This window comes from Pan troglodytes, chromosome 1, assembly GCF_028858775.2.
Source record: "Pan troglodytes isolate AG18354 chromosome 1, NHGRI_mPanTro3-v2.0_pri, whole genome shotgun sequence".
NCBI lineage: Eukaryota > Metazoa > Chordata > Mammalia > Primates > Hominidae > Pan > Pan troglodytes.
The window spans coordinates 51,425,454-51,452,749 of record NC_072398.2 but is presented as its reverse complement, the minus strand read 5'-3'; the positions used below and the strand labels follow the sequence as shown (position 1 = coordinate 51,452,749).

At 32.6% G+C, this 27,296-nt stretch overlaps 1 protein-coding gene across 10 annotated transcripts in view; it reads right to left on the bottom strand.

The window, feature by feature from the left end:
* DENND1B (DENN domain containing 1B) overlaps positions 1–27,296 on the bottom strand; it is a 257,532-nt gene that overhangs the window by 137,332 nt on the left and 92,904 nt on the right. For 8 of the 10 annotated variants that reach the window (XM_063794083.1, XM_063794087.1, XM_063794102.1 and 5 more), the window contains 4 exons: positions 23,712–23,761; positions 21,627–21,746; positions 7,586–7,655; positions 1,527–1,607 (listed from right to left, as the gene is read on the bottom strand). In XM_063794083.1, the coding sequence (XP_063650153.1) occupies positions 1,527–1,607; positions 7,586–7,655; positions 21,627–21,746; positions 23,712–23,761 (321 nt within the window). Of the gene's footprint in view, positions 1–1,526; positions 1,608–7,585; positions 7,656–21,626; positions 21,747–23,711; positions 23,762–27,296 lie in introns of those variants that run through there. The other 2 variants (XM_063794107.1, XR_010151374.1) reach the window with 2 other exon arrangements.

The window sequence follows — 27,296 nt, the reverse complement described above, 5'->3', positions numbered from 1 at the left end:
GCGACCTGGATGAGACTGAAGACTATTATTCTAAGTGAAGTGCCTCAGGAATGGAAAAATCAAACATCGTATGTTCTCACTGATATGTGGGAGCTAAGCTATGAGGACGCAAAAGCATAAGAATGATATAATGGACTTTGGAGACTTGGGGAGAAGAGTGGGAGGGAGGGTAAGGGATAAAAGACTACGAATATGGTGTAGTGTATACTGCTAGAGTGATGGGTGCACCAAAATATCACAAATCACCACTAAAGAACTTACTCATGTAACCAAATACCACCTGTACCCCAATAACTTATGGAAAAATTTAAAAATTAATTAATTTTTAAAAAGAAGAAAGTTATTACCAAAGAAAATACAATAAAGATAACAACTTCCCTGTCTCATAAAAACACAAAAGACTTATTATTATATATACTTTGAGTTAGCTTTTCTCTCATTTTCTCTTGCGACATTATATTTTTTATTCTTTGTTAGGAAAAGTTTATTATTTTAGAAGAAACAAAATTAATATAAATAAATTTTAATAGTCTAGCCCGTATGCCAAAACCATGAAGAAAATTAATAAAAAATCCATATTTTATGATTTTGAACTTTAAGCATTTACAAAAACTCCCAAAACATGAGTGTTTTTAGATATAGATGGTACACTTCGTTAAAAGTTTCAATAGTACAATAAATAATCTATCCCATCACAGGCTTGTTGTCTGACAAACAAAAATTCAATCATATTTCCAGTATTTTGTGATTATACTAGAAGACATATTACTGTATAGGGAAAACAGATGAAACTTTTCACCCAGAATTTTTATCACATATTTATATGTTATATGTCATTTTCTATTCTTACTAAATACCGTTTTCATTTTAGGAGGGTTATTAAGCATGTGTGTATATTCCTTATGCACGGATTTCACCTGAAAATCAATGCTTCTTTTTTTTTTTTTTTTTTTTTTTTTTTTTTTCTGAGACTGAGTCTCACTCTGTCACCCAGGCTGGAGTGCAGTAGCACGATCTCGGCTCACTGCAAGCTCCGCCTCCCGGGTTCACGCCATTCTCCTGCCTCAGCCTCCTGAGTAGCTGGGACTACAGGCGCCTGCCACCACGCCCGGCTAATTTTTTGTATTTTTAGTAGAGATGGGGTTTCACCGTGTTAGCCAAGATGGTCTCGATCTCCTGACCTTGTGATCTACCTGCCTCGGCCTCCCAAAGTGCTGGGATTACACGCATGAGCCACCGCGCCCAGCCAAATCAATGTTTCTTAAAAGTGAAATATCCTCATAGATTTGGTTACTTTTAGTTTACAATAAAATTTTTTAAATTCAACACACCTGATATATGAAGTTATGATAGTTACAGCATGTTAAAAAGACACAATATTATCACCTTGTTATGTTAGTACTAGCAATGAAGTCTTCCTGGAAGCAGAGATGACTTGGTAAAGAATTGCCTGAAGGTACACGTGCTCTTAACGAAATTGAGACATAGCTATGACTCCCAAAAACAATTACTGATTGAATACTTACCACACTCAAATTTACAGGAGTATTTGCCTTTGGTACTGGGTGGTTATACAGTGATCTGAGAGTTTCATTCAAATCATTTTCCTAGGGCAAAAGAAAAAGTACATTTTATAAATAAAACATATACCAAGCAACTGCAATTAAAACTACTTGATAAAATAATCTACTATGGCTTTTCATATTAGACATATTTTATATAAATGTTTTCCACAGAAACATTTCAAATACCTGAAATTCAAATATTTGAGTCTAAAAATATGAAAACATATTTAAATCCCTTTATCCAGAAGAATAATGGCAATATTTCTATTTAGTATACACATGTATTTGAAAAACTTAGTTATTATAAAATATACTAATGCTATAAAAGTAAATTATCTAAATCATTAAATCCAATAAGAACTGGATTGAATAAAAATAGTAATACAACTTTTTATCAGATCACAGAGTACTCTTATTTTCCATTGCATTTTAAAATCCCAAAGCAATTTTTAAGGAATAGAAACAATTTAAGTAAGATTATTTCACTGAAGTGCAATGTAGAGGTTATTCTAAATATTTCTTTTCTACATTGCTACTGGTCACTACTTGACCCACAATAAATGGGATTAAATAAAACATACAACAAATCTACTTCATAGGATTTGTATAATAATAATGTGCCTTGATGTGCACTCTCAATTTTTCTGCATCACATACTACAAATCCAGTAAAAAATATACAAAGATTTTTATAGACATAATTATCCTTATTCTCTATTTTCATATTGGAAAGAATAAATCAAAGGAAAAGGCAATTGTTCAGAGAAGTTAGCAATTTTAATAAGTTTGGATACGAGACATAGACTTCTCACGATCTTTCTTATGCCTTGTCTATCCACTTATACCAAAACTTAATAAATCAGAACTCTGTAACTACTTTGAAAAGTATTCATTCAAAACTACCTATTTGAAGTACTCTTCAGAATGACAAAAAAAGACCAAAAACAATGTATTTCTTGATCATTTAAACAACGAAATGTATCAGAGAATACTGTAGATAATACCATTCCCCTTTGTAAAAGAGGCTCATATGGTTGTTTTAGAATTACCTTGTACAAGGACTGCAAAATAAACAATTTACCTCTTGGACTTTTAAACAATGAAGTATACCATAGAAAATTGTGGATCATATTGATATTCTGTTTATACAAAATTCTTATAGGTACAAAAATTTTTAGACTATCTTTTAAAAATTCTTTGCACTTTCTTACATTGATCAAGTAAGGATAACTTGAACTGTAAAAGTTACTTAAATAACCTATGGCACTGAATTAGAAATGAACAGAAAAAAGTACTACAATTACAGATTTCTGGTTTAATTAATGCTATAAACTTATTTCTTCCTCAAATAAGGAACACAAATGGAGCCTCCCCTATTTCCTCTTCTCAGAAAGCCAAAATTATATAAATTTTCTCATAGCTATTTTCTTTTATGTATTCCAGTATTACTGATGGTTTCAGGAAAAAAAAGATACACAGTATGGAGATAATAATTATTTATCAGTAAGAGTTACTAAAAGTTACTAAATAAAGGAAAAGTATTCAAAATTTGGAAAACTAATATAATTAATGTGAATTCCACATGTACATTCACAAAAACAAAGAACAAGAAATTATCACGAATAATTTAACCAGAATTCTGGTTTTGACTTTTCATTGCAAAAAAATAAATAGTAGTATTTCCAGTTATTTTCTTAGGCAAGTGAATGTCTGTACAGCTTCAACATAAAATTATTCAACTGTAAAATGATGTTAACATATACTTCATAGAATTAAGCAATCAAATATATACAGAAAAATATTTACATGCACAAACACATACACATAAACAACTAGACTTTTGACAAACATTAAAACTTGCAATTACATTATAAAAAATTGGTTGACAATTTTAGAAGAGTAAAAGGACTACCTTTATTAATAACACATTTAAATCCTATTTATATAAATAATACCTCCCTTACTTTCCAAGTGACAGAACTGATTATCTGACTGATAAACACTGTACTTTAATCAAAGTCACAAGGATATTAGAAAATATAACTTAGGCCGGGAGTGGTGGCTCCCGCCTGTAATCCCCAGCACTTTGGGGGGCTGAGGTGGGTGGATCAAGAGGTCAGGAGTTTGAGATCAGCCTGGCCAATACAGTGAAACCGCGTCTCTACTAAAAATATAAAAATTATCCAGGCGTGGTGGTGCATGCCTGTAGTCCCATCTACTTGGGAGGGTGAGGCAGAAGAATCTCTTGAACCTGGGAGGTGGAGGTTGCAGTGAGCCGAGATCGCACCACTGCCCTTCAGCCTGGGCGACAGAGCGTGACTCCGTCTCAAAAAAAAAAAAGAATTTAAATCCAGGATTTCAGGGTTCAATCAAACCACATTGCCAAAAGTCCAGTTACCTTTGTATTACCAATACTGCATTAAGCTTCCTGGGAACATTTATAAAGATTTTAATTCTAAGGTGACTATACTCACCTTTACTTGCGACCACCACCACTTAAGGCAAATGAAGGATTTCAGCTGATTTATCAAAATCATTAATTTTTATTCTTACAAGCTTATTTTCAAATATAGTCTGCATCCATGTTTAACATAGTGCCTGTTTCACCATACTGGGCAGACAGAAATGTCTATACCATTTTAGCTGAACTGTATCTACCAAAGCTATATAATTTTTAAAAATTAAATAAAAATTCAAAATACTATGCCCAGGAGGATATTTTGCTCCAGATTCAGTCAACAGAAGTTTTAAAACAATATAAAGAAATAAATGATTGTATACTGAAAAGCTGAAAACAAGCTTTTCCTATGGAAAAATTTAGAGTGAGGAAAATAACATTCTGTCTTACTATATTCCTATTTGAAAAATTCCATCAACAATTTTGTCTATCATTGACGTTAAAGCATGGGCATACAGAATCCAGTGAACAAAAAAGTCACAATAGCTGGATATTAGTTTCTACAATTATAAAATGGAGAGCCAAAAACTGAATATTAGAAACTTTCTAACGTATTTTTACTTATTCTACACCTTTTGACTCAATATCTATTTGCTATGGGAGACACAGAGATAGAACAGTTCCAATTCTCAATTATTACTTTAGTTGTGCAGACACAGAGTTACAACCCAGTGTAAATGCTCTTGAAACCTACAGAAAGCATCACCTAACTTAACCTGGAGAGTCAGGAAAAGTCTCTAGAGAAGTACTTGTGCTGAAATTAGGTTTGTTTCAAAAGATAACTACATTAACTTTTTTTTTTTTTTTTTTTGAGACGGAGTCTCGCTCTGTCGCCCAGGCTGGAGTGCGCTGGCGCGATCTGCGCTCACTGCAAGCTCCGCCTCCCGGGTTCATGCCATTCTCCTGCCTCAGCCTCCTGAGTAGCTGGGACTACAGGCGCCCGCCACCACACCCGGCTAATTTTTTTTGTATTTTTAGTAGAGACGGGGTTTCACCGTGTTAGCCAGGATGGTCTCGATCTCCTGACCTCTTGATCCGCCCGCCTCGGCCTCCCAAAGTGCTGGGATTACAGGTGTGAGCCACCGCGTCCGGCCCATTAACTCTTAAAAGATAAGTGTTCTACCAGTAACAGTTAGTGAGTGGTCTGTAATCTATCACAACTGTATAGAGTTATGTTCTGGGAACTTTAAGTGGCTCAAAATAATTAGATAGTACATTATGTGCAGCAGATGAGTGGGAGCAGATTAATTCAAAGAGAAGGTCAGAAGCCAGATCATAAAGTTATTATATGTCATGCTGCATACAAGTTTAAATTTTATTCTAAGAAAAAGAGGAGACTATGAAGCGATTGTAAGCAGTGGAATAAAATCAGTTTTCAGAAAGTTCATCTTGAAGAGAAAAGAGTCTTCAAGACTCTTTTCATCTCTTCAGACAAAGAGTGTGTCTGAAATACCCATAAATAGTATCTAGAGAAAAGAGAACCAAGAATATAACATAAATAACACCAAAATTTTAGATGTAGATGGACAAAAAAGGCCCAAAAGAGAAGGTGAGGACATAAGTAAAACAAAGAAAAGACAATGTCAGGGAAATCCAGAAAAACACAATGTCAAGAGTGACAGAGTACCAAATAAGAATTTAAACAGATAACCAGAGAATGGAAAGTACACCCTAAATGTAAAAATTAATAGACAATAGACAATTATAAAGAATTTTTAAAACACATTTTATTTCAATTAAATTGTATCAAATAGCATAGCTAATATTTTAGTAAATTAGCTCTTGTTAAAAACATCAAAGAATGGCCAGGCTTGGTAGATGGGAAGCAGAGGCAGGAAGATCCCTTGAAGCCAAGAATTTGAGACCAGCCTAAGCAACATAGTGAGACTCTATCTGTACAAAAAAATTTTTAAAAATTAGCTATTTGTGGTGGCACACACCCATAGTTCCAGCTAATTGGGAGACTGAGGTGAGTGGATTGCTTGATCCTAGGAAGCTGAGGCTGCAGTGAGTGATGATTGTACCACAGTGCTCCACCTCTGGGCAACAGAGCAAGACTCTGTCTCCAAAAAACATTAAAAAAAAAAATCAAAGATTAAGGGAAAAAAAATTAAAATCATTATCCCATAGAATTTTGTTCATTCAAAAGCAAACTTCAGTTTTATTTTTATTTTTTAAGAAAAGCATAAAGACTTTTATTGAGAGCTAAAACTATAAAATTCTTAGAAGAAAACATATGAAGAAAGCTTTGAAAGACTGGATTTGGAAAAGATTTCTTGGATATGACACCAAAAGCACAGGCAGCAAAAGACAAAAACTAGATAAATTGGACTTCATTAAAATTAAAAACTTTTGTGCATCAAACAATACTATCAAAAGAACAAAAAGGCAGGCAAACCATAGATTGGGATAGAATACTCGCAAATCATCTATCTAATAAGAAATGAATATTTGAATATATGAAGGACTCTTACGATTCAACAACAAAAAACGCAACATGATTTAAAAATGGGTAAAGGACTTGAACAGACCTTCTACAACTTTTGACTCAATACCTATTTGCTATTGAGACACAGATAAAAGAGTTCCAACAAGTACTTCTCTAGAGACTTTTCCTGACTCTCCAGGTTGACTTAGGTGATGCTTGCTGTGTTCCCAGAGCATTTATCCCGGGTTGTAATTTTCTGTCTGCACAATTAAAGACCTTCTCCAAAGAAGCTATAAAAATGGCAAGTAAATGTCCAATATCACTAACCATTAAGGAAATGCAAACTAAAACCACAACAATACACCACTTTGCACATACATTACAAAACTATTAACCAAAAAAAAGAAAAGAAAAGAAAAGAGCGAGTATTGGCAAGATTGTGAGGGAAATGGAACCCTTGTACATTACTGATGGGAATGAAAAATGTGGACACTGTGGAAAATGTGGACACTGTGGAAAATGCTCTCACGATTCCTCAAAAAATTAAATGCAGAATTACCTTACTACCCAGTAATTCCACTTTTAGGTATATACCCAAAAGGATTGAACCCAAGGGCTGGAACATTATTTGTACAAACATTTTCATAGCTGTATTATTCACAATAGCCAAAAAGTAGAGGAAGCACCCCCAGTGTCCATTGACAGAAGAATGAATGAACAAACTGGGGTGTATTGATATTCAGTCTTAAAAAGAAAAAATTTCTGACACATGCTGCAACATGGATGAATCTTGAAGACATTATGCTAAATGAAATAAGCCAGTCACTTGGCAAATAAGGACAAATACTGTGTGAGTCCACTTATATGAGATACATAGAGTATTCAAATTCATACAGATGATACAATGGTGGTTGCCAGGGATGGTAAGGGTTGGGGAGGAATGAGTAGATACTGTTTAATGGATACAGACAGAGTTTTAGACTGGCAAGGAAAAAAGATGTATGGTATTGATGATTGCAGATCAACATTAATGTACTTAATGTCACAAAACTATACACTTAAAAATGGTTAAAATGGTAAGTTTTGTGTTATAAGTATTTTACCACAATTTAAAAATGGGGAAAAAATAGCTTACCAGTTCCTTAGCCAAGTAATCTGCAAGAGTATTTAGAAGCTTGTAATACACTTCAAACCAGGGAAGGTAACTGTAAAATAATTATTTTAAAATGTATATACATAAAATTCAGAATCAGAAAACAGACAATATAAACATTTAATTCATATTAATTCAAACAGGTTAATCCTGGAGGTCAAAAAAAGAACTATACCCATTTTCTTTACTTTTTCAGCAAAGTTTTACATATTATTTATTACTAGTTTTCATAAAACAAATCAGAATCTAGAGTTCTATTTAAAAAGCTGTTCATTACATACTTCTATTTTACATCAGCAATATTTAAAATTATTTTCATGGTATTCAATAAAAGCATGCATAAGATAAAAATTAACCACTATAAAAAAATCATATAAAATCTAGTTTTAAAAAGCTTTTAAAACAAAAGATATCAAAAATATCTCCTTTTAATATGTTACTGGAGTATATAATACAACAAAACTATGTGTTTTTCAATTCTTCAGAAATGATGTTTAAGAATGATGGCAAATTTCAAAATAACTCAATACACATATCAAAAAGACTATTCTAAAAATTATAAAAAATTTTAAATGACTTTTATATATCAAAACCAAATATAATTCAAAATTTAATTCATTGTACTAGATAAAACTATAATTTTTATGATAGCAAAATATTAAATCCAAAAATCATTTATATAAAACAAAATCTATATTCCTTATTAAAAATTAAAATAGTATATTTTTTAATGTCTAAAGATTTTAATGTTAAACTGTACACTTTTCATGTAGAATAAGAGGAAATCACAAAATACACTGTTGTTAATTATCAATTGACAAATACTCAAGACTTTTCTTCAAAGCATTAATACAACATGCTACTTTTAAGAGAAAATATTGTGATGCTTTTACTACATAATTGTACACAGATTAATAGTACATACACATAACATGTAAAATTTAAAAATCAGTAAGTAGAACGTAAAAAAAGAATTCTAACAGGATTTTTTTCATATAATGTCTGATTTGTTAGTGACTATGAATGATGCCATTTGAATCAGAAACTGAAAGTAGTAATAAAAGAGGAATTTAGATAAACTACAGTATCTTTACTCAGCAGAATGTTATAGTGTTATTTAAAATGATAATTACAAATACTAAGTAATGATATGAAAACTGATATGATACTTTAAAATATCTACCCAACTCTGGTTAAATCTAACATATTGACTGTATGTATTTATCTCTGTGTCCTCTGGAAATAACTCCAAAATGACAATAAATGAATAAAAAGTGTATATATTAATGAATACAAGCAAAATGGAGGAAAAAACAATAGCAATGCAGGTGGGTGACTTTGTAAATATGGTAAGCAGAAAGATAACTAACAGCAGAAGAGAGGAAACCAAAACCTAAATGCCATTAGAAAGGAAAAGGACCAGCAGAAGTGCTCTCTAAAGAGTTCTGAAACACTGATTTAACAGTATCTCAAAGAAAAAAGCCCCTCGAAGTCCTATTTTCTTGGAATGAAACCCACTACTATACATGCAATGTTTCCAAATCAGTTTAATACCTTCCTTTTGAATACAAATTAATAGCCAACCACCAGATATTTGAGGAAACACAAATACAAAATGATGTTTATATTGAACATAAAAGGAACTACAAGTAAATATAGACAATACAAACAGCTGAAGAGAACTCCAAAACTTATATTTAATATCCTTAGGAGCTGAATTAAGAGCAGGAAGCTATTAAAAAAAACTAAACTTTTCTAAAAAGTAAAGATAGAAAGTTTTAGACAGGAAGAAAGAGCTTTAAGAAATTCTAAAGTCAGAAAAAAATTAAAGTCAATAGAAAGTTTAGATGATAACTCCAGAAAATCTCCCAGAAACTAGAATAAAAAGATAAACAACGCTTGTAAGTTCTATTCCTAGGTATTTTATTATCTTTGTAGCAGCAAACCACCATGGCATGTGTATACCTATGTAACAAACCTGCATGTTCTGCACATGTATCCCAGAACTTAAAGTATAATAAATAATAATAATTTATGTTCATAACAAAAAAGATAAATAATAAGAGAAAAATATTACACTATCAGGCCATCAATCTCAACTATCATATAGCTATAGTCATTCCATAAAGAAAAAATAGAGGAAAGAAATGAATGAAAGTTTCATTTTAAAGAATGACTGGAAATTTTCCCAGAACTTCAGACATGAGTCTCCAGACTGAAAGAATGAGTGAATGAACAGCACAAAGAATGTTCCAAACCAGAGTATCACTGTGAAATTCCAAAACAAGGGATAGAAGAGTGCCTAAGACTTTCCAAAGAGACAAAACAAGTAACAAACAGATCAAGTTCAAAAATGTCATCAAACCTCTCAACAGCAATAAGGAAAGTTAGAAGATAATGCCTTCAAAATACAAAGGTTAAATTCTTTGCACTCAAGACTTCTATGTCCATACAAACTATCAATAAAGTGTGAGAACAGATTAACAGCATATTCAGTCAGGCAAGGACTCAAAACTTCACCTCCTAAGACATCCTAAAGGATGGCTAAAATAAAATAAAGGAGATGAAAAAGAAGGAATACACGGATGTAGGAGGCAAGAAATCTAAGACCATGGAAGAACAGTTGTGCAAAGGCCTCGAGAGCAACCAGCCCAGACTGAATCAGGAATGAAGGCTCTAGGAGAGAGATGCTGGAACAGGGTGTTTACAATAAGCATATTGACAACTTTGCCTGGAAGCCTGGAAAAATCTGGACAGGTATGTGACACATCTGTGACAGTTTTTGGGGAATCTAAAAATTAGAAATTACTATTGGTAATCTCAATTTTCCTACTTAAATTACTTAACTCTTCAAGTCCCAGTGCTTAGATCGTTATTTTACTATGTGTATCTTCCACTTACAAATAAAACCCTTAAAAATTACTAATACTTTTATAATACTAACTAAATATAATGCAAATCAGCACATCATAGTTTCTGCATTCACTATAACTCAAAGAAATAGTTTTCATGGCAAATTTCCTTCCACCAAGACACATAATCCTTAGTTAGAGCCTAATTGCTTTCATTTGTAGTCATTTCAAACTCACATTTCAACTTTTAATAGCCTGAAGAAATTGCTATTTCCAGACAATTTCAATGTGTCATGTAGTTCAGACCTAAAAATTCAGATGAGACCTAATCTATTCAAAGAACATGCTGGTCTGTTTCTATCCAACTCTCAAGGAGCTTTAGATAAAGCAAAATGTATTGATTGTAGGTGGCTGCATGTCTACCTGTTAATGCTTACATTGTCATTTTCACCTTATTTAAATAAAGTGAGGCCTTTGGTAACCTTAATTTTTCTTTCATGGTCTACTATAAAAACTATATACATAACAACAATTATGTTATTAGAAAGTGAGATAATGTTTTTCATTCTAGACCAAAAACCCTTAACATTTCTTTCAATGTTCTGGTTTTCTGAACTTTATATTATTGTTTTTCACTGGTTATCTTCCCCTTTTAATTTCCTTTCAAATTGCGAAGGCACATCAGAATCAGATTTTTCATTAAGAAGCTAATTTATACAGATAAATGTAATTTATCTGTAAGACTATATCCTTGTCTTTGAATAAATAATTAATATATCCATATTTAAGTTACTTTTAAAAATTTAAACAGTTTTTATTTGTGCTAGGCATTTTGGTATCTACATAATTATTACTGTTTTTTACATGTCCAAGATAATAAGCTTTATTGAATTTCATCCTGGTACCAGGCTATGACTTCATCTATAAATCAAACTATGACTTCATCTATAAATTAAACTAACACTGTTTAGAAATAAGCTTTACCCTTATGGGATATTTCTCATAGTCATCTCTAAGGCCCCAAAATACTTTATTATTTCTATTTGGGGAGTATAACTCACTAGTTAGTTATACGTCCATCTAGGGGTTGAGAGCAGAATCTAAGAATCATAGAATTTATGTGTTAAAACAATTGGAAGTGCAGGAAGTAAAATTACTTAAGGAGTAATTATATGAATGACAGTACATTGGATACTTATATGTATTATCTCATTTAATTCTTACACTAATGCTTTGATACATACTTGACTAAGATAAAGCAACTTATCTAGGGTCACAAAGCTATGGAATGGCAATCTTGGGATTAGAACCCTAATCAACCTGAGTAATATATGCTCAGGGGTCTACCACAGACAGTCTATCACCCTATCTTGGCGTGTATTTCTATATAGCGAGCCTTTTTTAAAAAACATATACTTTAAGTTCTAGGGTACACGTGCACAATGTGCAGGTTTGTTACGTGTGTGTATACATGTGCCATGTTGGTGTGCTGCACCCATTAACTTGTCATTTACATTAAGTATATCTGCTAATGTACAGTGAGCCTTTTAATAAACATGTTCAATGACCAGGCATTTCAGGCAGCTAAATGAACTGAGACAAAAATCATTCTGTTGTAATCTTAAATCAGCCTGCCTATATGTCCTATCCACTGAAGCAAATTCTATCTTCTAAAATTCATTTGTTTATTTAACATTCAGAGCATTATCTTTTTGACTTTTAAATTATAGTTTGTTTATAGGGGCAAATTTCCCAACAAATAAAGGTCTATTCAATGTGATTCTTTAAAGTAACATTTTGGTAAACCCTTCCAATTTTAAGTTTGGTATTGCTTCTGTGTTCATCACTGTGGATAAAAATTTTGAAAAGGATATGGCCTGCAAAAGTCTTCAAGATGCCTCCCAAAATAACGCCAATTATTTATCAACATTCTAAGTATGAAATTTTAACCTAATCAAAAGACTCATAATTGTATCATCTAACCAACACTTTTCTCTGCACATAATTTGTTTGTGAAATATTAGAACAGACTCAAATTTCAACTACAGCACTCCCTGTTACATCAGTATGTACTATCACCATAATAAACCAAGCCTAGTTATAAACAATGCTCTCTTTGTAAACATGTACTGGCTCTCAGTGATAACTTTCTCCTTTTAAAGAGTACATATCATTCATTTTTTTAATAAAAACATCACATATAAAAGTGGAACTACTCTATAACGTAGCCATTGCTCCTAGAAACATCAAGAAAGCAAGGACATTTTCTGTTGTAAATAAACAAGCATCTACAGCAAACAGTGCTAACTGGCTATTTGCAGGCTGCTTCTATCCTAAGGGCATATTTTGTTTGGTCAACACTGTACTGTTGTTTAATTAAATAAGTTGCCAACTTCCAAATCTGAGATAATTCACTGTAAAAATCCAGACTTCTTGTTTCTCTTAAAAGTCAAAAGAACTGGTAATACTGGCCACACATTTTTCACTGTGCAACAAATTCCTAGGGCTTTGTGGCTTCTGTCTTTGAGTGTGGCATGTACTATTCAGATCACCGTACTTACCCCAACTTCCTATTGTTAGGCACCTAACAGGTTTCTCTCATTTGAGTCCCTTACCTGGTCTACATAGGTAATTGAATTCACAACTCCTGATAAGAAGCAACTGCTCAACAGGAAATCCTACCGACTACTCACTTTCTTATCTGACAAGAAAATGATCCAGGGTATACAAAGTAGTCCAGTAATTCCAATTTTAACTATACTCTAAGTACACTTTAAGTCTAAATATATGGCAAAAACAACATCATTTTTAAAAAGAAAACTTTTGAAACACACACACACACAGAAAGAGAGATAAAAAATACTATAAATTATATAAACTTATGTTGCTAGAGTAAGAAACGTTATTTTCAAGTCTTTATTTTGTGGTTTCTTAGGGAATTTTCAAACGATACATGCTCAAAGCAACTAATTTTAAACTGATTATCAATAAGGTAAAATGTTAAAATGTTTTTCACTAAATTTTACAGTCCCAAAGACAGTCAAAGTCTGTATTCTTACAACAGACCACAAAAATCCTAGGAAGTTAAAAAAAATTACTCGACATATTGTAACAAGTGAATAAGACACTTCACTTGAATTTTTAAAATTGAACAAAGAATAACTGTGACTCTCGCAGTCTTGCCAACATATATAAATGTAAAACATTATGAGCAATTATTTTAAAACAAAGTACAGGAGATTAGTTAAAATTTAATTGTAAGATCATTTCCTTAATTTTCTGTAAAGACATAAGGCAAAAGAGAGAGATATACATAAAGTCATGAGTCCATTTTGTGGTAGTAAGAAGACTTCCCCCACACTTCTACTTCCACTATAGAGCTGATAAAACTTTTACATTCAAAAGTCAAAGGTTAAATAAAGGAAAGGAAATGTTTTTTGTCAAATAGTCAGGTAACCACTAAAGTCTAAGCAATCAGCAGGAACCTAACTTATAGTAATCAAATAAAACTAAGGAAACTGCCTTTCCGTAGGAAAACGTCTAATGTCTAGAGGCTGTTTTTCTGTCTGGAAAATTGACACAAAACGTGTAAAATTGAAACATTCTGCTTCTAAGGGATTTGCCCAAAGGAAGAGTGTGAAAGCTTCAAGTTTGGAATGAGTTAAAGGGGGGAGGGGGAACTACAAAGGCCCTAAACATAAATCTGTCTTCCTTATTGGAGTATTTCATTTTGAACCCTTGGCGACAATTTTATAGTTATAAAATTATGTTAATCAAATTAGGTTAAAAAGTTATTTCTTGCATTTTTGCTAGCATATGAAACAATTCTAAATACAAACAATTGCCAGATTTAAATTAGTAATATCTCAGGATATTTTTGAAATCTTGTTAAAAGTAGGATAGACATGTCATAGAAAGAACAAAAGAACAGAACAGTGGCTCAAAATTAAGTATCAACTTTTGTATTAAATAGGCCTAAATTCTAATTTTTTTTCTGAAAGGTGAACAAAATAAATAGAAATCAAAGAAATGTACTAACTTTCAAATCTTGTAATGGCATAAATCCAGGAGAAAATGGACACGTGGTTTATATAGCATAGCATGCAATTTTCTCAGAACTCCGAGGTAAATGCAGATTACAGTAATTTCAAGTCCTATAATAGCATCATCCAGGAGTAGATAAAAGCAGCTTTAAAGCATTATATACAAATGTTCTAGCTTAGAACTCTAAGGACTAGAATAGTTTTTTGGGTTTTTTAAAAAATAATGCATACATGTCACTAAGCAGACCACTTGGCTATGGTAAACAAACACTAAATGATGTTGCTGTTAATTAATTGCCACATAGTATCATTAGTATCAACATCTTTAACCAAAAGAGTCTCTGCCAGTCAAGAAATCCAAACAAAATTATTTTCTGCTATTTCTAATGAAAATATTCTATCAATTTGTACTGTTTTACTTTACTTTGTCTTGAAATATCTTAAAGCTTCTTAAATGTATGGCATTTTAATTATGTCTATGCTTCAACAAAAACTCAAGAGACATTCATAAATATTTTTCTTTTACAATTTTTGGATTAAAAGACAAATTCAAACAGTAGAAGATAGCTCACAAATGAGAAGATTTTTATGAAAATATATTTTATCACAATAGAAAAAAATTAGTGTTTAGGATATTGGAAAGACAATAGGAGAAATATCAATTAATTTCTGTCCAAGAATCTTAATTCCTTTGCTTCTGACAATGAACTCTGGATAATCAAGCCATTATTATCTCACAGTAGAATACCTACAAATGGAGAATGCTTCAGTATAAAGGCACTAACTTTGCACAAAAGGCACCTTTAAGGAGAAGGTATTAACATTTTTTAACATCCAAAAGTCATAATACACTACTGGTAAAGATATAAGAAAGTGATTAAATATAACCTATATTCAGAAGGGAAATATTTTTGTGTGAAATCTCAACTTACAAGAAAAGAAACAACAGCAATGAACAATTGTCAGATTAAGCATGTGTAAACATTCTAGGCACTTATGGACGATATGAAAGCCACTGTAGCTTTTTCAATTTATGAACTGCTTTAGATGCATTCATTCATTTTGCAAACTGTGAATAAAGACTACAGTTAATCATTTATTTTAACACAGAAAAATCTGTAAATGTATCTTAGCAAGTCTTTTGAAATAAAACTAGAACTAAATACCAAAACATAAGTGACAATTATGTGTTCACAAATATAAGTGATTTTTATTTTATCTTTTAAACTTCTCTGGATCCTCCAAATTTTCTATAGCAAATAAATTATTTTTGTTATCAGAAATATGGTTAAAGGCATATGTCTATGTCTTGCTTATGCAAGGATTTTATCAAACTTCTCAATAAATTTTGGCCCTATTAAGCACATGAATTCTAAAAGTGAGGTCACTCCTACAAAACTGACTGCAAACAAAAAGGCTTTTGCCAGCTACTCATAAATAACTCAGAAAATGAGCATAGTTGATCTTCTCTCATATACTTCTGGAAGCAGCACAGTCTGTTATAAAGGAAGCTGGCCTGTAAATTAAGAGACCTGACTACCCTAAACCATTCTATGAATAGCTCATTAGATAATCCTACCTTCCTTTTCCCCCTAAAATTACTAGTTATTCTAAGTCTTGGTTACATAGTGAAATAAGGCAAACTAGGCTGGGGGCAGTGGCTCACGCCTGTAATCCCAACACTTTGGGAGTTCAGGCGATTGAGACTATCCTGGCCAACATGGTGAAACCCCATCTCTACCAAAAATACAAAAATTAGCTGGGCGTGGTGGCGCAGGTCTGTATTCCCAGCTACTCTGGAGGCTGAGGCAGGAGAATCGGTTGAACCCGAGAGGCGGAGGCTACAGTGAGCCAAGATTGCGTCACTGCATTCCAGCCTGGCCACAGAGCGAGACTCCATCTCAAAAAAAAAAAAAAAAAAAGGCAAACTTTTTCAACCACATCTTAAGGGTACAGTAAAATTAAGTAACCACTGTTGGAGAAGGAGAAAAAATAAATTAATTTTAGGTGTCATAGAATTTCTCCAAGCATCTTACAAATCATTCCCATCTGGTTGAACATTTTGTGTTGAAATTACAGAGAAACATCAATATCTGGCTCAAAGATTGTAAAGCCACCCCATCAGCAATATTTTTTTCTCTTTAAATCCCAATTTTCAAGGACACGGAATGAAACTGTCCCATTCCCATTCTTTTTATTTTTATTTATTATTATCATTTTTTTTCCGAGACAGAGTCTCTCTGTTGCCAGGCCGGAGTACAGTGGCACAATCTCAGCTAACTGCAACCTCCGCCTCCTGGGTTCAAGCGATTCTCCTGCCTCAGCCTCCCAAGTAGCTAGGATTATAGGCGTGCGCCACCACGCCCAGCTGATTTTTGTATTTTTAGTAGAGACGGGGTTTCTTGACCTCGTAATCCGCCCGCCTCGGCCTCCCAAAGCACTGGGATTACAGGCGTGGGCCCCTGCACCAAGCCCCCAATTCCATTCTTAATTCTGCTATGTCACCATGATCACCTGACTTGTATGGAGTGCCTATACTAAAACATACTAGTAAGATAATTTCCCATCCTGCAAACACGCACATATTTTACCTGGTAAAAAATGATCTAGCTAAATTCCTACTAAGTTTTAATATGATACCTGTGGTTCCATATTTATAGTTTATTATCTATATCATAACATCTCAGAGTTTTAGAGCAGGAAAAAATTGAAATGATTTTTGCTTATTGTAAAAAGTAGATAAATGCTGAAGTGAATAAAGTAAAAAAAATTCAGGGTATATCCTTTTAGACTTTTTTATAAGTACATACAATCCCATATTAAGATACAAATATTTATGTGTTAGCTATTTTTTTTTTTTTTTTTTTTTTTTTTTTGAGACGGAGTCTCGCTCTGTCGCCCAGGCTGGAGTGCAGTGGCGCGATCTCGGCTCACTGCAAGCTCCGCCTCCCGGGTTCACGCCATTCTCCTGCCTCAGCCTCCCGAGTAGCTGGGACTACAGGCGCCCGCTACCACGCCCGGCTAATTTTTTGTATTTTTAGTAGAGACGGGGTTTCACCGTGTTAGCCAGGATGGCCTCGATCTCCTGACCTCGTGATCCGCCCGCCTCGGCCTCCCAAAGTGCTGGGATTACAGGCGTGAGCCACCGCGCCCGGCCAGCTATTTCTTAAAATACATATACATTTACATACACATATAACTTGTTCTCTACAAATATAACAACATACTATAAATATTATTTTGAAATTTTTCATCATGTTACAACAGATCATAAACATTTCTCTAAGTCAGGGTGTATATATGTGTATGTTTTTCTTAATAGCAAAAAAAGTTGCTGCATTATTCATTTATTTATTCAATAATTATCTATCAAGTCTATTAAGAATTATGTGCCAGGCACTATTGTAGACACTGGGAATATATGAGTAAACAAAAGACAAAAATCCCTGCCCTCATGAGGGTAACATTCTGGTGGGAAAGAAGGGAAGGGGTAGTGGGACAGAGAGGAGGTTACAAAATGTACCATAATATACCTAATCAATTCCTACTGAGGGGCATTCATGTTGTCAACACTTTTAAATTTATTTTTTATTATTTCTTTAAATTGACAGATAAAATTCTATGTACTTATTGCGTATACTTTCTTTTCAAGTATAACCTCCTCTCTGTCCCACAACCCCTTCCCTTCTCTCCCACCAGAATGTTACTCTCATTGTTTGTATATACTTGAAAACATTGTTTTCAAGTACATATACATTGTGGAATGACTAAATCTAGCTAATTAGCATTTTTCCTACTATAAACCATGCTGTAATAAATACCTTTGTTCATACTTTTCTCCTCACTCTTAGAAATAATCCTGGATTTAAATTCCTAGAACTGAAATTACTGACTGAAGAAATATGAGATTTTATAATTTTAATAGATATTATTAAATTTTCCTTCAAAAGCTTATACCATTTTTTAGTCCTACAAACAGCACATGAAGTGTGTTTTCCCTCATGCTTATTTAAAAATTTTTTCAATTCTGCTAATCTTAATGGGCTCATTTTTTTTACCCTCAGCAATGCTGAGCATCATGCATAGCTGCATATATTATTTACATTTCCTCTGTAAGTTATTAGATGCTTTACTTATTTTTCTATCAGATTATTTTTCTTATTAACTTATAGGTGCTTATGTATTTTGGCTATTAACCCTTTCTTATAGTGGTTGTAAATATATTTCCACCAGTTTATTATTTGCATTTTAGATTTTATTATACTTGTCACCATACAAGCATTTTCATCATTATGTGCTCAAATACACAAATCTTTTAGGGATTCCATGTATACTCTCACTGCCACAGTAATTTTTTTCTTCTAGTTGACATTTATAGCTTTATCCATCCTTTCAACAATTTTAAAGCTAAAAGTGGTGAAGGACCCATCAAACTAGGTGGATAAACTCGGACTAAAAGCACCATAACTCCTCTTATTGTAGCACTTACAGAAATCTGCCAAAATTCCTTTCCAGGGGATACACTGATTATAGCTTACAAATAGACATTTATCTATCTATAATTTTCCAATTTTCTGAATAAGATGCTGAATTCTATTATATTTGAATCCTCCATTCATTATTAAAATTAAATAGTTATCTAATTTGCTGGTTATTCTCTAAATCAGCTGTTCTCAAAGAATCCCTTCACATACTGTCTTTCAGAAAAAATATTAAGATATGCCATTAAAATCTTAAAAGGGCAATATTTTTCTAATTTACTAGGAAAAATAAGCTGAAGAATAGAATTTTCTAAATTTAAGATTTTCCTCTATGATTTTTTCATAAAGTTTTGACACCTCCTACTTCTTATCTACCAAAAGCACTGTCAAATGACAAAAATAAATATAAAAGGAAACATTATTTTAAATAAAAGATAAAATATTCAATAATACTGTGAAATGTTCTCTTTATTGGAATACACGATTTTACTTTTGGTTTTCATTATCTTTATCTAATATAATCATATTTTCTGCAGGTTAAAAACTCTTCCTACTTCAAAGAATATACCACAAAATTCAGGTGTTCTTCTACATATACAAGTTTAGAACCGCAGATAAAAATAATTTGATTATTGTATTTGCTTTAGAGTTTGTTTTCTACAAATTAATGACAATTGGGTTGTCGATATGGACATTATATTATTCTTTCAGTCGATTAACAAATAGTTATAGTTCATGTTTTGTATAAATATTTTCAAGTAATAATGGCTTTCCTCAATTTAAACAGAAATTCCTAAGAATATTTATTCCACAAGCACATTTATAGAAACTATTCTAAACATTCAATAATTATTTGTGAATGATTAATAAGTTCAATGTATTCAAAGTATTTTAAGAGTTCAAAACAAAAGGCTCAGATTTTTACATTATAAATATCAGGAGGTCAGTTTAGAGGCAGTGAGGTAAGCTATAAAATACAGACTCAAATCTTACCTGAAAATGATTTTTACTCTCAAATGGGTGCACAAAAACAACAATAAAGGTGGGGGGAAGACTGTGTGTGTGTGTGTGTGTGTGTGTGTGTGTGTGTGTGTATTGAGAGAGAAAGGAAGAGTAGGGGAGAGGGGGAGAGAGGAAGAGAAATGCATGCTAACAACTTATGAATCTAGGTAATGTTTATATAAAAGTTTATTGTACCATGAAAATTTTTCTGTAAATCTCAATTTTTTAATGAAAAGTTTCAAAAATGCATTGAGAAAAATAAGAAAGCATATACAGCTTTGGTCTTTCCATTAGGGCAAATCCATCTTGGGCACAGTGCATAAAGATATACTCCCCTTTAAACTGTAGCTTTTAAAATTTCAGCATGAAACAATGATAAAAGGAACTCTCCCCACCATTGCCCACACTGTCATCTCCAACCCCACTGCCCAGCCAACCTGCTCCAAGTTCAAAAAAATAACCTACAGTTTTAAGCATGACATCTTTTGGATAAAGTGTAAGTTTTAAGCACAATTTTTATCCAGATGAAAAAGTTGTGCTAAAGAGAGAATGGGGGCACATTCACGATTCTATAACTTCTAAAGCAGTTAAGCACTTACTTTTGAATAAAGATAGAAAAAAACTCTCCAGCTCTAACCAATGTTCTAAGTAAATTAACAACCTCTCAATGAATGATATAACTGTAGCTAAATATGAATAGCAAATGAACAGGAAGACTGATTTTACACCAAAGTTTTCTTTGTAATATGTTATTTCATAAATTGTTATTTCTTTTCCTATAAGCATTTCTAAGAAATCCAGTTTGACCAATATCCATGTTATAATAATAGTTTGGAGTCCTATTTTTATAGACTACATCTGGATTTCTGATTCATCAGGACATATTGCAAGAATGCTAACCTTTAGAACCCTTTCTTCCTAACAGTCAGCAACTCAGATCCCAAGTCCACAGGCAGGAGACATACTCTAAACTACCTACTGAATCAAGGCAGATAATGTAAGCAATTAGGCAGGACAGATAGGACCTTTGGAAACTAGCAAGCTCATGACACAACTAAAAATCTGCTATTCAGTTCCAGCTTATTGTTGCCATGGCAGAATTAGTAGATAGCCTCACTTTTCAAAAGGAATTCGAAATATGAACTATATACAAAACTTCCTCAAATTCATAAGGTTAACGTCCTTTAAAATTTTTTAAACACCCAGTAGCCAAACGAAAACCTCTAAACGCTTCTACCAGGTTCATCAGTTTGCAACCTCTGTCTTAAAGCAGCAGTTCACTTTTAAAAATCCAAGTTCTGGTTCAGTGACAGAAAAGGGCATACATTAATTTAACTTTTTTTTTTTTTTGTATTCCATTTAATAGGTGAAACTCATATTATTTGAATACATCTCTTTATATTTAGTTTTCAAAAATAATTCTACAAAAAACTAATCTTTAAAAAATCGATTATTTCAAGGAAAGTTCCACTATGTTAATGGTAAATCTTTAAACTTAACTGATTCTGTATACAGAAAATCAGGAAAATTATTTTTCAACTTGTTTTTAAAGACAACAAGTTTTTCTTCATCCCAAGCGTAACAAAGTACAAAAGAGAGATAGTTACCTATTTTGCATCTAATTTTTTTTACTACAAATACTCACCTAAGGATGCATAAACAAATTGTGCCTCCTGACGTCAGTCTGCAGAATCCAAATCTCTGTTTACTTTCAATGTCTGTCAGTACAAAGGTAAAGTGCTGTCCAACTTGATTCTGAGACACCCTAAAATATAGTAACATTAGGAAACATTGTGCCTTGTATGACAATTTTCTTCAAGAAAAACAAAAACAAGAGTATATTTATATGTGACATTGGTTTCATCTTTCTAATCAGTTGGTTCTTGAAGCTAGAACTATGTTCTAAAACTAGAGGAAGTGTGAAACTTGTAAAGTAAACACCAAAATAAGTTGTAATACCTCACAGACTGAACAGTTCAGCATATATTAATCTCTCGCTAGGAAATCATAAGGTAGTCTACCATAAATGATCATAAGACTAAAAGTGCTCATATTTCATAAATTATCAAAATATTATTACTGAAACTGTAGAAGCAGCTAGAAATGATGACTAAGTCCTTTTCTTCAACTTTAGCCTCTTTTCTTAATTATTCTAAAATTGCTTAGATAGCAAATCATGTCGCTTTAGAATCTAATGGCAGCCACCACCAACTCTGTTTAATTGCTTCTCCTGTTGACATTCTCACCCAATAAAGTACCCTACAAAAATACCCTTGTTATATTTTTTCTAGAATTCTCTTGTACAGCTATCAATATACTGAGGAATACATTTCCAAGTATAAAATAAGAATATAATTTCTACCAAAAAAAAAAGGCTTATCAGCTAAGCTGTAAAGAATTCTAGTCAACTTTGAAGTATCATACTACCATAATATGTGTCACACTTTGGTATAAGGGGCAATATAAAACGTTAGATTGAATCTTTATTTCTATTTAAAATATATGAATATATTTCCTAGTACTGGCTGTAATCTTGCCATTAGATAACCATAACCGAACTTTTGCTTCCTTGTCCCAAAATAAAATATCCATGACGCCTACACTTTGGTTTTGAAATAGCCATAGGGATTGTGCAGAAGGAAATAAATTACTGCCAGTATCAATGCTACAAACAGTTTTGTCAGGAAATGTTGCATTTCAAATGCTGAACATTTAACAACTACACTTTTCAGTGGATAGGTTTTTCTTACACTTTAATAAACTTAAAATTTAAAAAAAAACCCTCTAGTGACAAATGTGACCTCTAGTGCCCAAGATTCATAATATCCTTTTTGTAGCTGGATCCTAAATCTTCCTTACTATTAATATGAAACTTGTAACTTTTTTTGGTAGGGGTAGGGCAATGATTCCTCAGATAAGGTAAAACAAGGAGTATCATTCATCAGCAATGCTTATTAGTACTGATTAGTCCATCATTCAGAAGGCTTTATCTTTAATACAGTAAAATCATAAAGTCTCACTAATACTTTGGTGAAGTATTTTCCTAAAATAAATATTCTTTCAAAAACCCTTCATATCACCCTCTTAAGTAAACTGAAAATAGAGTATAAAAATCACATGAAAAACAATAAACGATCTGTTGTTATGCTCACAGGGCTGTATGTTCCAAGAAATTTCAACTCTATGCAATTTCATCATTCAGTATTTGTTCAGTGAAATATAAAAACAAGATTTTCAAAACTAGAGGAGTTTCCCTATAGCTTTCCATAATATTACACTACCTCTATAAAGCTATTATTGAGAGACAAGTAGCCATGAGTTTTACAGCATGACACAGATGGTCTTTTCAATGAGGATGAAGTGAGATAGAAACCAGGAAACATACATCAAGACATAATTCTAAGACTCCAATCAAGGTCATATTAGTATTTTTTTCCACTAGTGATCACAATTTCTACCTGAAGAGAGAACAAAGGGAAAAAATAGAACCTGTTGGCAATGTGTTTTCAAACTTGTCTTAACTGGTCATAGTAGAGAAAATAAAAGATGTGATTTAAAAGGCTTCCTCTTCCACATATTAATTAATTTTCAACCTCTTTTCAATCTCTAGCCTTTTTGTGAGAAGCAATAAAGAGAAGGGACATTTTATTTTATAAAAAAGCACATGTAATCATTTTCAAGTATGTACTATAAGAATCTACATTTATTTTAAATGATACTTATACTGTACCTTTCAACGTCAAAGGGAAAACAGAACTTTGGCACACTCTGTAGTATTTCCTACAAATGGAAATTTCAAAAAAAAGAAATAAGTTTTAGAATATTTTTTAAGATGCAGTTAAAACTTCTTTGAGACATTTTCTAGGAGAAAAAGATGCTTTCTTTGTCCTTAAGAAAAATAGCACAGGTTCCTAGACTAAAATAATTGATTATTAAAAAGGAATTAAGTTTGTGCTTTGGCAGATTGCACTGACAATGCCACAGAAACCCCAGGGGGGAAAGGCCTGGCCTGAAGGGTATTAACACCCTTCACATCCCCGCTGGGATTCCCTTCAACAAGGCCATATGGATTTTACAAGAAGCACCGCACCATATGGGTAAGCTACGTCTGCTGCTACTTGTACCACAGTCTAGCCATAGGGACTTCTGACAGATCCTGGCTCAAAAATATAAATGTTGTTTCAATTAAAATGCAGGCAGAGAAAAGGGAATGAAGTTGGCAGCAGAATGAATTACTGAGAGGTATAACAACTCTACATGTCCCATAGTCAAACAGTTAAAAAAAAAAAAAAAGAGAGAGAGACTTTCTATAGCCAAAGAAACATTTACATGATTCAATTCTTGGTATTAAGTTTTATCTTAACACTCTTAAAGAAATGTGTATCTAAAAACAAGCTGTCAAAAATACAGCTTCTATTCTGTGCACTTTCATTTAAGGATTGCCTAATATGAAAATCAATGCTTTAATAAAACACAGAAAATAATCTGAATGATTTTGAAACCTTCAGTTATTTAACAGTCATTAAAAATAATTTTAAAATCTTTTAGAAACCATACACATTAAAAACTATAATAAAATACAAATAATTATCAGCTACTTGGCAAACAAAGTCTTAATAATCTATTTTGTTATATTTGAAAAATAAAATTAAGTCTGATTCAAAAGTTAAACTTTAAACTTGAAGACAACATCATACAACTTCAAAGTCAGGCAATTTTACAAGACAAAGAATTTTATAAGGATGTTTCCCATTAAAAAGAAAAAAGAGCAAATATCTCAATGCAGCAGTCATCCTCACTGAACAATATTTTTGCTACCACTTCTTTGCCACTAAAACTAAGGTCTACAGAAGTCATCAATATCTGAATATTTAAACCGTATACATAAATATAGCATTGAGTGTTTTAAAGTAGAATTTCTTGCATTCTTTTAAAAAGGTAGACTACAATAAAGTGTCAACTAAAAATAAAACATTATAAAATTCCAATACCAATACCTAAGAAAGCTTCAGTGCCTTAATGCACATAAGCAGAAAGAAAAGGATCTTGTAGAAAAAAAAAAAAATCATCTACTCTTAGGGCAGGGTACCCTGGATTGCTTATAATCATAATCATGTACCTTTAAAAATATGAGCACAGACTCCATATTAAGCGAAAGCTAACTGTTTCACCACTGACAATATTTTGTTAAATGTAGTTAAAAGAGTCACTAAACTTGCAGTAAGTTAAATTCTGTAAACTGAAAAACAGTTCATTGCAAATGAGACCAGTTCATTTTCATTTGACCATTGCTTAATCCTTATCTTGTACTTCATAAAGTGAAACCATTCACCATTTTTACTATACATGTGAACACTATTCAGACCTCCTCCTATAAAATTGTCCACATAATTTCTGTAACAATAAAGAACATATATTCAAAATTCAATATCTGCCTCTAAATACACAAATTAGTAATATATTTCACATCAATTTTAAGACTCAAGACGAACGCTTCCCAGTTAGTTGCTCAATCTTTCACACCCTCCCCCTCCCTTCTTCCACAAGCAACACACATGCATACACTTCTGCGAAACAGCCTCAGCTCGCTTCCCAACTGGCAGAAGCATCCCTCAGGGGACAAGTCTTTAAACCTCCGCACTCTTTAAAATTCAACCAGCCAGCAGGTCTATAGACTAGTGTATAAACAGTATAGACAAAAAAAAAAAAAAAAAAAAAAAAAAATCCTCTCTCAGCTTATGTCAGTGACAAAGCAGCTCAGCAGTTGACTGTTTCTCCCCTGACAGTATAAACTGGGTTTACACAGATCAATAGCTGGAAGTCCTACCTAGCTCCCAGGGCTTGGTTTTCTTCCTTAATTACAGGTGCTATTGAAACTGAAGTGTAAAAAGAAAAGAGAGAGACTTGGAAGGAGGCATAAAATGCATGCAAATAGCTTTTATGGATCCTCTTAGCAATAGTATTAATTGAAAATTATACTTCCACATTTATTACAAAAGTGTGTGTGAAGGCTGGTATTTTCACTACACAGTGTTTTTAATATGACACATATACAAACACACACACACACACGCACACACGAAATCCTAGGTTAGCATCCACAGATTATGTGAAAGGTTTAAGACAATACTCTCCAGAAGTTATCAATTTTTCCTTTTTCTACAGACTTTTGCATGTAAAGAATACTCCTTAGCCAAGAAAAATTATTTTGGATTCAGAATCCTCCTAACCCTCCAAAATATTTTATTTTTATGCCAAAAGAGTATATTGGCTAACACATGTCAAATGATAAAAATAGGAATAATAAAAAGAATGGATGGAATAGAATACAAAATTATGAACAGCAAAATGAAAGAGGTAATAATACATATTTCTGTGTATGTCCTAAAACAGCACTTCTACTATCATGTTAATGACTGGAAACAAGGACTGATGAAAATTTATATTTTGGGGGGTTTTGGGTTCCATACCAGTGTATCTCTAGTAATAAGCATTACAATGAAATTGATCTTGTAAGAGAGAACTAGGGCCAATTGCTAGTGTTAGAGTGGTATATTAATTATTTATCCCATCAGGTTACCATTTAGCACCATAAATTGATCAACTGAAAAGGAAAACAAGCATTTAAGAAAGAATTTACTTCAAAAAAAAAAAAACACTAACGTTTACATCTTGATCAAAGTTCTTAGAATTTATTCTTAGAACAAAGGTCTTTGAATTTATCTGAGAATAATCTAAGATAAAATGAGATGTGTCATTGTCGATACCACTAATTGTTTTTCCTCCTTCTCAACCACTTTTGTCCTCCACCGTACACTGAAATTTCAGAGTGTTCTCTGAAATTGCATAGTTTCTTCTCTTCCCTACTCAGTAAGATATACCTGTAAGCAATCTCATCTATACCCACAGTTTCAACTACAACTACTAAATCTCTTAGTCTTGTAGTTTAGATATTTCTCCAGGATTATGGCTCTAACTACTTTCTGGTATGACTTTCTAAATGTTCCCAGACACCTCTAATGAAGAATGTACAAAACCAAAGTTGTTCTTTTACTTATGGTCCTTATCACCTAAACTGGCAGCACCATCTACCTAGTTACCCAAATCAGAAACACGGTAGTTACCATGACCCCTCCTTTTCCCTGACCCCCACATATAATTAATCACTCACCAAGTCCTTTCATTCAATTTCATAACTATCTTGCTCCAGATGTTCTCAATGGAGGGTGGAAAGGATTAGAAAGAAGATGAAGAGGTTTTAGAATCACTTGGGAGTGTTTTTCAAAACACAAATTTGATTGCCTACACGAAACCC